Raw genomic sequence first — 11687 nt, 5'->3', positions numbered from 1 at the left:
TCACGATTTCAATTCCCACAACATCAGCAGCAGAAGGAAGTGGATCGTTCCATATTGAGTGTAAAGGTGGAACCGACGAAGATACAGGTTGGGCGCAAGATGATATCTACAATCTCAATATCGTCGCTGCTTCTGATTTCAATGAAATCTACTTTAGTTAGGTGATTCACGGGGTGAGATATTATGTAATTATGAGAAATCTTGCCCTGCTCTCAGTATTGAGTTACAATTTCGACTAAAACTATGGAAATATATATAAGCAGATTTGACAAAAGTTCGTCTCTTTAAATTCTGTATATATCAAAAAATATTCTGAAAAATTGAAACAAGAGAATTATTTTTAAAAACTTTGGAAATGTATCCAAAATTTTCCACAAATAGAAATGCAAATAACATTTATGAATAGAAAACCATTTAATTTTTCAACTTCATTATGTGTTTTTGTTTTGTCATAAAATCTTAACTTTGCATCCTATTATATCTCCATTTTCTGTCCATGACTACTCAATACAACTCATCAAAATTGTGATACCAATTTTTAATCACTTATCTCAATTGTGTATTGTTTGATCTTCCTAAATGATACCTCAGTAGAACCTTCATGAGCCATACTTTAACCTTCATGAATTTAAAATGTAAATTCAAGAGTATTGGTTAAGCTTTTTCCTCGTGTAAAATTTCATGATCAAAATTCTCAGCACTAAATAAAACATATTCATAACACTTTCTAAATATTTAATTTCCTATATGTTGGGATAATTATTTAATTATTTTGGTTGTGACGTATATATTTAATTGTTTTTTGGTTTTTTGGGAATATATATATATATATATATAGTTAAGACTAACCTAAGTACCCACGGGGGATTTGAACCGGTGACCTATCGCAAGGAGTGCCTTAACAGCGCACCCATTCACCGTCAATCCAAAGCCCCGTGGGCTTTTGGGAATATATTATTATTTGTACTGATTTATACTTTTAATTTTATTTTCAATTTTTATTCAAGGCAGGTATCTAATACTAAAAGCATAATTATGTTGTGGGAAGAACTTCCCTATGTGCCACTGTGTATTGTTTTGTGTCGTTGATATGATATGTTAGACGATTAAAACAATTTTTGCTCTTGGATCATTATAAGCTATGGCAAACGTTGCGTTGGAAGTTTGTTACAGTAAACGCTGGCTACCGCTCAAAGATGATGAATATATTTCGGTGGCACTTACTGCCAGATGCTTAAATTTTTATTGCGTTATTGTGTTGGAGAAGGATGAAGAATTGGATTTGGTGCTCAGTGTGAGCCGCAAGTTAACTGTGAAGCCTTTGGAGACACAAAATTCAAGTATGGAGATGAAGGACAACCGAGCAGGCCGACGTCTTTCAAATTTGGGAGCAACTTCGCCCAAGAGTATCTTTATGACAAAAGCCCCTCTCAGGTAACTAACGCGCAGATGATAGTGATCTCCTGCTAACTAAATATATATTGGGAGATTTCTACTGCATATTCTTCTTGTTCTTCTGAACGTTTTGAGCCAATTTAAAGTGCTGAAAATGGTCTGATGCATGCAAGCACAGGATATCACGTTAGCAGGGAGCCTTCTCAGAAGTAGCCCTGTGTTGGACGAAGAGGTACTATACAACAGTGAGAATTATGGCAGAGTCCCTCGAGTGTACATAGTGGCAAAGAAGGATAACGCAATATTGGAGGAACTGCAGAGGAATATGATAGCCGATAATCCCTCTATTAGAGTCTACGAATTGGAGGAGTCTGATCACAACCCCTTCTTCTCTTGCCCTGGTCAACTTGCATAGATTTTACAACAAAATTCCAGTATTTTTTAGTGGTAGAATAAGTGACAATCCATAACTAGAAGGAATCATCATGACTAATCACAGTGATGGAAAAATATGATATCATAGATCCTTCTTAACTAGGCAACCCTAATATAAATTCTGGATAAATTTTTTTTAAATATTTTATTTTTATTTTGAGATAGTTCCATGTTTGTTTCTTTATGCTTACTTATTTTCTTTGGTTAATGCAAACACTTCATATAAGGTTATTAAAGTCAAAATATTCATTTGATATTTGTTTTTATTAAAGTCAAAATATAAAACTTTATTAAAGTAAAATTATAAAACTTTCACATCCAAAGACATTTTATGTGAATTTCATTTTGGCATCCCGTACAATTAGTCAATGACCATTGACATGGTTCAACATAAATAACTTTACTTTAACATCAACCATTTTTTCAATATTAAAAAAAAACATGTCATCACTCGAAACATTGCAATGAACATGGATTTGAAAATGCGTTGTTAGTAAAATGTCACGTTATTAAATTGTATCCCACATTAATATCAAATAAAAAAAAAGATAAATGACATGAATATTCATATTTTTAATAATAATTTGTTTATTTTTTTATTAATATAAAAATAAATTAAATGAAATTTTAATTATTAATAATAATATGCCAAATTGTGCTTTGTTTAGATTACTCACGTTACCAATTTTGTTAAAATTGTATATTGTTAATTTAAAATTAATATAAGTGTAGTTTTTATCCATATTTTAGTTAATAGTAATAATTTGTTAAATAATAGTTTGTTTAAATTAATAATTTTACAATTAAGTCTTAATTCACAATTATATATAAAATCTAAAACATTTTAAAAAAATATGATTTGATTTGATATTATATGCATTATAGTTACAATAATATAGATTGATTAAATTTGATGTCGAAATAATCTGATTTTTAAAAATTGTTTTTTTTTATAGATGTATTATATGATTTCTAACTAAAATTATTTGGAGAATTTAGGTTGTTGGACAATGATTAGAAAGTTGCTTTTCCATCGAGTCCTGGTAGCACAATTAGTTGAAAAAGGGTTTTGTTAGTAAGGCGGCATGTGTTCAAAACTTACTGGCCTACCAAGCATGTGCATTGGGAGGAGACATTTGACTTACAAAAAAAATGTTACTTTTCCAAAATGCAATTGTATAGATTAAATTCAATTTAAAGGGATTGGAAAAAAATTAGTGAAGAGTTTTTCTAAATATAATTTATGTTTTGAAATTCAAATCATTTAGATAATCTAAACATTTGTAAAATAATTCATTATTATTGTTGTTTTATAATATGGTGGAAAAATTTTGTATCATTATATGGTAAATGCAATGAATTACGGTATTGTAAGACATAGCTAAAATTTAAGTTAAAATCTTGTAAAACATTTTTGAAATTGTTTTATTTGAACAAAAGTTGACGGTTAGGGATTTTGAAACATATTGTTGAAGGTGGTGTACTTGTCATCCAAAATATCAATTTTCATTTAAACACAACTTATACTCCATCAAGGCTTAAGTTGAAAAATATAGTTTTATAAAGTTGATGTTACAAACGCTACCTATATGTTTTGTAGTTAGAGAATTTCCTTTAGAAATGCTTGTTTGCAAAAACTTTTGGTTATGGTTTTAGGTCACGTTTAACTTAAATTTTTTCCGTTATCTTTTTGGAAATATCCCCTCTTTGGGATTTGGATGATTAAACACAGTTACAAATTGTTACTAAACACAATTTAGCACTTGGCTATAGGTTTCATTTGAAAACATTAGTGTAAGCTACTTTTCATTAGAAACCATTATTAGTATTTTTATGGTAATCAAGAAGCTTTTTAAACATGAATTGGATTTACTAGTTAAAACCAAGTTAAAATTTTTCTAAAGATGTTGATGCCCTTTAAATTAAAGAAAATGTTCATTTGTTTAACATATTTTACTTATTTGGAATTAAATTTTCATTTTTTAATTTAATTATTGTAACTCTAATTGTTTCACAAAATAATGTATTTTCCCTCACACTAATATGTAATGCATTTTTCAAAAGAATGATTATTTCAACTAAAGAGTAATATTTTGTATTCCTTCAATAGGATAAGGTAAGGGAAAGTAGTAATTTGCCATAATAGCTCCATTGATGATTTGTTATTTTATTGATTTCACAGCAATCTCATCACTCGAAGATTTATTAATTTCAAGCTTCATTGATCATGGGAGTTTGCAAACATCAATTATTCATCATGAGAGACAAGTTAATATAAAATAAAGAAATGGGATCATGTTACTTATCTTAGAGCTACTCTTATAGCATGAAAATAATTAAATGCACTTGATGTAGAATTTATCATCAAATTAGTTAGTGAAAGCCATCAAAACCTTATATGAACATAATTAGCATGTGTTCAAAGGAATATGGATTATATAGCATATGTCCATGTCTTTATATTTTGTTCCTTGGTCCATAAATGCTTTCACATCCCAACATTAATGAAATCCACTTCAAGGAAAGCCTGTCATCTCATTAGTTTGATGGATGCCTTCAAAACCTTACATGAATATAAGTGACATATGTTTGAGGGGTATATGGAGTCTACACAATATGTTTGAAAGCATATTATTATTCTTAACAAAATCCTTAAATAATTGTAAATATGTTATTATCAATAAAATATATCATTTATAATGGAGAAAGATTTTGATCATATGCAATTAGAAACTAAAAAAAAATATAAAATACATGCCATTATTATTCCTGCCGCAAGGTAGGTGATAACGCATTGATTTTTTTCTTGACCATGAATTAATCTACTGTTTAACCAAAAATCAAATAACAAATTATAAATTTCACATTACAAAACAAAATTAATTTATTTTTTGAAATATTTTAATTTTATTTTTTTGCATGTTGATTGGTTCAATTGGTTTCAATCTTATTTTCTAATGATGGTGATGTACCATACTATCCTCAGTTATAAATGAGCACAAAGGTTTGCAGACTAGTACGAGCTCTAAATCTTGATGGACCCCAACAAGTCACTACCCTTTGATTTAAAACACAATGACCCATCTTTTAACTTGTTCACCCAATTCATACATGCCTACAAACTTATAGCATAAGAGTTTGCAGACTCGTACAATGATACAACCCTCTAAATTAAAGCGCAATGGGTCATCTTTTAACTTGTCCACCTAATTCATTATGTGCTTGTAAACTTAAAAGCATACCTATTATTTGTCCTCTCAAAATTACATTTACTATCAAAATCACCGATATTGAGTTTAAACCTCATCATTTATGCTTTAACTTGGATGCATTGATAAGACTTACGAAAGACTTACATTTTTTAAAAATAAACAGAAAAAATAAATAAGTAATTGCAAAGTTCCACACATAAACAAATAATTAATTAATTATATTTAATAGATGGTAAGTTTGGACATAAAAGGAAATAAAGAGCTAGAAGGATTTTTTTTGGAGTCGTCGAAGACCGAAGACCTAGGCGCCGACTGCACTGCGCCTCTGGCTGCAGGCCAGCCTCGGCCTCCCTTGCTGCAAGAGAGGAGCTTTGATACTCTGTACTGGCCTTCACGCAGAAACAAAGGTCATCGCATCTGGAATATTGGCAAAATCCGCCGGCTTGATAGACTGGAAAGACTGGGCTGCTGGGGGCAAGCCAGCGCGGCCCCGCGGATGTAGAGGCCCCCATGGAATCCAGCGGGGGCTCTGCCCCTCCTCTCAACCCACCTCCGGAGATCACTTCATTCAAAGCATTAATAGCCGCAAGCTTGAAACGCCCTCCCATGGCTAGCCAGCAGAAGTTCGTCAAGAAACTTGGATCGATCCCTACGGTTGCCCTTCCTGAAGAAGAAACATGCAAGGCAGCACTGAACCTTGCGGAAAGAGGATTAATAGGCCAGTTTACGGGCCTCTGGCCTTCTCCAAAATCGGTCGAGAACTGGACCCAAAGAAACTGGTCTCCACTGATTAAAGACGGAGTCAAGAGCTATTTTGTTGGCAAAGGGTTCTTCGTATTTGTCTTTGAGAACCCGGAAGATAGAAGTCTCATCTTCAGAAATGGCCCTTACTTCATGGGACCACAAGGCGTGTATTTAAACAAATGGTCTCCGGACTTTGACCCCTCTCAAGATGTCCCCTCCGCTGTCCCGGTGTGGGTGCGACTCCCCCATCTGCCCCTTTATTGTTGGAATCAAAAAACCTTCCAGATCATTGGTAATGCGCTCGGAAAATACACAGACGAGGTAGCAAGGAAAGACTAGTACACATGCGCTCAAATCTGTGAAGAGGTCGATCTAGAAGAGGGTTTTCCTGAAGCAATAAAGCTCTCTGTCGCTGGGTGGACTCACATCCAGGAACTGGATTATGAACAGCTCCCTTTCAAATGTAGACACTGCCATGAGCACGGCCATTTTGCGAAACATTGCAAGAAAAAAGCAAAAGACCAAATAGACAAAACAAATGAGGACCAATGGACGATAGTTTGAAACACTGCTCATAAAAAAAAAAGGAAATGGAAAAGGGCATAACTCCAGAGATCCAGGCAGCTCCAAGAGCAACCAAGAAAGGGATGCAACCCTGAATGACAATGAAAAAGATCAGACCGACAATCAAGAAATGGATGCAACCCTGAACGACACTGAAAAAGATCAGACCATCACAGCAGGTTCGACACAGGAAAAAAAGGAAAATACAGAAGATCCACCATTAAACCAAGAAGGGGGAGAAGCTACACAGGCTGAGGTATTGCAAGGTAGCCCCTCTAATCCATCTTATGCAGAAGTAACAAGGAAAAAACCAGTAGATAGTGCGGGTTCTTCAGAGGATGAAGCCTTTGAACGCCCCTCTAGAAGAGCAGGAAGGAAATCCCGCAAAGAAATAAGGGAAGAGGAAGCTGAGAGACTCAAAGTCCAAGGCAGCCAGGCCACCATAGAAATGTCCATTGGAAGAAACACCAGACCAAGGCCTTAAAAGGGAGGCCCTACTCCCCCTCTCAAGTAAATCATGAAGCTCGTCTCTTGGAACTGTAGAGGATTGAGGAACGCCTCCAAAGCTGAAGCAGTCATGGATCTCCTGAAAATAGAATCCACAGATATTCTCATGCTCCAAGAGACGAAGATAGAAGCCCAAGCGCTTCTAGACATCAGCAAGTCAAAGTGGAAGAAAAGTGCAGGCAAAGCAGTAAACTTAAGGGGCTCCTCCGGAGGGCTGGCAACCCTCTGGTCAAAAGAATCTTTTTTACTAAAAAAATCTCATGAAACTTAGCACTAGATATTCACGGAGCTAACACAATGTGCAAGTAAGTTGTCTTTCTCGCTATTTAATCTTTATGTTCCTATTACTTATACTGAAAAAAGAGAATGCTGGACCTCTCTCTCAGCATTTTTAGACCAGCATACCCCAAGAAACATAATTCTAGCAGGTGACCTTAATGTAGTACTGAAATCAAAAGAGAAAAGGAGAGGCTCCAACAACAGAGACCCTATGTTGGCCTTTGTGGAAGAGCTAGCGCAGCAATGGGGCCTAATAGACTTCAAGCCCATTCGCGGTCTATATACGTGGTCCAAGAACAGATCTAGGTCAGAACATATCTCTGCTCGATTGGATCGATTTTTGGTACAAGGTTCCCTGATTATGGATAAAAATATAATCAAATTTTTTTTTTTACCCAAGTTAGCTTCTGACCATAAGCCGATCCAGCTACTCCTTGAAGATGAAGAAGATCTAGGTCCTCTACCATTCTGCTTCAGCCCTTTATGGATTGAGAGAGAAGGTTTTTTTGAAACTGTTAAGGAAACCTGGGCCAAGTCGTTCTCAGGGTCCCCAAGCTTTGTTTGGGAACAAAAACTGAAAGCCACAAAACAAGCGCTGAAGGAGTGGATAAGGAAACCAGTCCCTACTCCAATCAGCATAAGGAAAGAGGCAGTATACACATTGGAGACTTTACAAACAGAATTGGAGAGAAAAGAGATCACAGCTAAACTTCTGGAACAAGAAATTAAGGCTCAAGCTGCTACATATTGATCATTCAGAAAAGAAGAAGAATACTGGCGAATCAAATCCAAGAGTCTGTGGTTAAAGGCAGGCGACCGGAACACCTCCTTCTTCCATAGACAGTATAGAGCTCGGCTGAACAAGAATCACATCTATGAAATAAGGACAACAGAGGGCCATGTTAGCAAAGGCTTTATCCAAGTCAAAGCTGTTGCAGACAGCCATTTTAAAAATATTTTTAGTGATGGAGCATAGGCTTCCGAGGGGGAAATAGTGGAATTCCTCTCCAACATCCCTCATCTAATCAGTCCAGAAGAAAACACTGCCCTCACCAGAGAAGTAACAGAGGAGGAAATTATAAAAATTATATGGTCCATGGAATCAAATAAGGCGCCGGGCCCAGACAGATTTACGATACACTTCTACAAAGTTTGCTGGAACATCATCAAAAGAGATCTCCAAAAAATGATAAAGGACTTCATGAGAAAAGCAAAGATCAGTGGAGGAACCAACTCTACTTATCTAGCATTAATCCCCAAAGAATCTAATCCAGAAACATTCTCCAGATTCAGACCCATATCACTGTGTAATGCATCCTATAAAATTCTGGCAAAATTGTTAGCAAGCAGGATCAAGCCCTTGCTCAAGAAGCTGATCTCTAGTCCTCAAGGCAGCTTCGTGGAGGGCAGACACATTCTTGACAATGTCATCCAAGTCCAGGAGACAATCCACACCAGCATGAAGCGAAATGAGAAAGGTATGTTGATTAAATTAGACATGGCAAATGCATTTGATAGAGTCAATCGCTCTTTTCTCATTAAGGTACTCCTCACCTTTGGTTTCTCGCCTCATTTTGTTCAGCTTATTAATGCTTGCATAAATAACCCCTGGATCACCCCCCTGGTCAATGGTCGCCCCTCCAATTTCTTCCAAGCCCGGAGAGGCATCAGGTAGGGATGCCCCCTCTCCCCTTTCCTGTACATTTTAATGGCAGATACCCTCAGCAGAAAACTCACAGCTGAAAGAATTCTTGGCACTCTCCCTGGTCTCAAATCCTCCTCAGATGCAGTACCCCTAAACCATGCTCTCTTTGTTGATGACTCACTTCTCCTCAGAGGTGCATCCCCCAGAATCGCCAAAGGCTTCGATTCAATCTTGAAAAGCTATTGCAGGGTCACAGGTGCCCTCATCAACAAAAGAAAGAGTGAAATTTATAGTTGGAACACAGGTCAACAAGAGACCAACAGCATCGCGGCAGTTCTGGGATTTAGAGGTCATGCCAACTGGGATCGAATTAAATATCTTGGCCTTCCAATTATCAATGGTGCCAACAGGAGAACGCTATGGACAGAGATAATATGCAAAATTAAATCAAAGATAGAAGCGATGGGAGGCTATTGGCTAACCAAAGGAGGAAAAACTATCCTAATTAAGACCCAACTATCTGCACCTCCAATCTATCAAGCCGCCTTGTTGCTGGCCCCTAGGAATGTCACGGAGCAGATTTCAAAACTGTTAAGGGATTTCTTATGGCAAGGCGGGAGAGGGAATGAAAACAAAATGCACTTAGTAAGTTGGGAACTGGTCAGACGGCCGACAGCAGAGGGGGGTCTTCAAATCCGAGATCCCTCCCTTGTAAATCTGGCTATGGGTGGGAAACTACTCTGGAAAATGGTCCATGAACCCAATCATCAGACCAGCATCACGTTGATGTCCAAATACGCCCGAAATTCTACATACAGAAGCGTGCAATTTGATTCCTCTGCTAATAGCACGCAGGTATGGAAGCTTTGCTGTAAAAGCAGCAAATTCTTTAACCAAAACCTGTACAGAGTGCCTGGAAACGGCAAACGAATCAATATGTGGCATGATAGAATAATGGGGAACGACCCATTGGAAGAAAATGAAGATATAGTGGATGTCAGAGAGTGGTTGCTGCGTGCAGGCAAAACCAGACTCTATGATATTTTGAATTGGGACAACAGAAGTGAATGGGCCGGTTGGGATCTCAATGGTATCCCTGATTGGCTAATACCACAAAAAAACCGTCTTATAGATTTGCTGGAAGGATCCTCTCCTGAACATCGCCACACAAGAGACAGTTGGGCTTGGGGAACGACTAGAACATACACCACAGCAGCAGGATATAAAGCACTCCAGAGTCCAAGGAACAACAGTCACGCACTGGCCTTCTGGAAGTCAGTTTGGGACAACCTAGCCCTTCCCAAAGTGAACTTCTTTTGGACGCTGGTGCACAACAAACTACTCACTGGAGACAATCTAGAGAAAAGGAATATTGCAGGACCTCATAGGTGCGAGTTATGCAAAAGTTACTCTGAAACAGCCCAGCACTTATTCCTTGAGTGCAAATTTGCCAAGGAAGTATGGGAGCACGCTCTTTTGGACCTGCAGATTCCAGCCTTCCCCCAGAATACAGTAGCTGAACTGTTTGCCTCCTGGAACAATATCTACCCCCACAGCATCCCCACCAAATCCTTTTGGAAAAAAATTTGGACAACAATTCCAAAATTTGTTTGTTGGCAGATATGGTTGGCTCATAATGATCAAATTTTCAATAGAAATAGATACACTCCTCTACAAGTTGCAGCCAAAGCTAAAGCATTACTCTTGGAAGCAGCCCAACAATAGTTTCATAAAGAAGATCCACTGCTCCTTCCTGAAGAAAGGAGATGGCTTCGCCCGCTTGAGCCTTTTCCTTGTAAGTTTCATCTCGCCCCTTAAACAGTTAATCCGAAGTGGAGAATAAGAGAAGCTGAGGAAAGCTTCACAAATTGGTGGAAATCTAAAAAACTCGCCACCATCTTTTTTGACGGAGCCTCCAAAGGAAATCCTGGGAACGCTGGTGCTGGTGGAGTCATTTACTCTTCGGAAGGCACCTCAAGAGACAGCTTCTATTGGGGACTAGGCCAGAAATCCAATAATCAGGTAGAGATCTATGGACTCCTCAAAGCTTGTCAAATAGCAAGAGAAAAGGGAATTAAAGACCTCCAAGTTTTCGGTGATTCAAAGATCCTTATCAAAAAATTAAATGCTGAAGATCTTTTCAACAATGCAAGCCTCAATAAACTGTTGGGAAGACTGAAAAGAATCCTCCAATACTTCACCTCCTATAAATTCTATCACATCCTTAGAAACCTAAATGGTGAAGCGGATCAATTGGCGAACAAAGGATGTCCGCTCATGAAAGGACAGTTGTTTATCAATGATGAAAACTTCTACCAAATTCCCTGAAAAGTCTGTATCTCACAAGCAGAACATGCTGGCTGCTTTCTTTGTAAACGGGGTTGCCTTGGCAAAGACCCCATATCTCTCATTCAAATAAATAAAATCTTACACCCGTTTCAGTTAAAAAAAAAAAAGTTTGGACATAAAAGACTACTCTATATTTTAAATTTTTAAAAAATAAACAAATAAATAAATAATTGCAAGGTTTCAAAGATAAAAAATAAATAATGAATTGCAAAGTTTCCCTTCATGTTTCCTCTTGGTTTCACATTAACATTGTTGGCCTCCATATTAGAGTTCATTAAGTTTATTATGAATTTTGCAAAGTTACAAGGGTAATGAGGAATCATGTTATTAAATTACGTAAAATTATGTAAAACGTTAGGCTAAAGGGTGCCCAATTTTAAAAAGTATAACAATCATAGTGATTGATTATGTTGGATAGATTTGGTTCTAAGCACATAGTTCTTTAGAGACATCACCATTCAACATCAATAGCCTAGTGTGATTGTTTTAAACGTTCCTCTCCTTCCATGCATAATCTTCCATTCACATGCATGGATGGGGTTGGTGATGAAAACCTT

At 36.9% G+C, this 11687-nt stretch overlaps 1 protein-coding gene across 1 annotated transcript; it reads left to right on the top strand.

Annotated features, from left to right (window-relative positions):
- Positions 1 to 8844: 8844 nt before the first annotated feature.
- LOC149231299 (uncharacterized) lies at positions 8845 to 10506 on the top strand. The gene has a single exon (XM_089381594.1). The coding sequence runs from the start codon at positions 8845 to 8847 to the stop codon at positions 10504 to 10506; it is 1662 nt and encodes a 553-aa protein (XP_089237720.1).
- The last annotated feature ends 1181 nt before the right edge of the window (positions 10507 to 11687 follow it).

The sequence above is a fragment of the Pinus tabuliformis genome, chromosome J (genome assembly GCF_031772625.1).
Source record: "Pinus tabuliformis cultivar Carrire ecotype Pingquan chromosome J, CPIR1, whole genome shotgun sequence".
In the NCBI taxonomy this organism is placed as follows: domain Eukaryota; kingdom Viridiplantae; phylum Streptophyta; class Pinopsida; order Pinales; family Pinaceae; genus Pinus; species Pinus tabuliformis.
This window is presented reverse-complemented; position numbering and strand designations above follow the sequence as displayed.

Coding starts and splice junctions, on each gene's coding strand:
- LOC149231299 (XM_089381594.1), top strand. CDS start 8,845: ATGGCAGATACCCTCAGCAGAAAACTCACAGCTGAAAGAATTCTTGGC.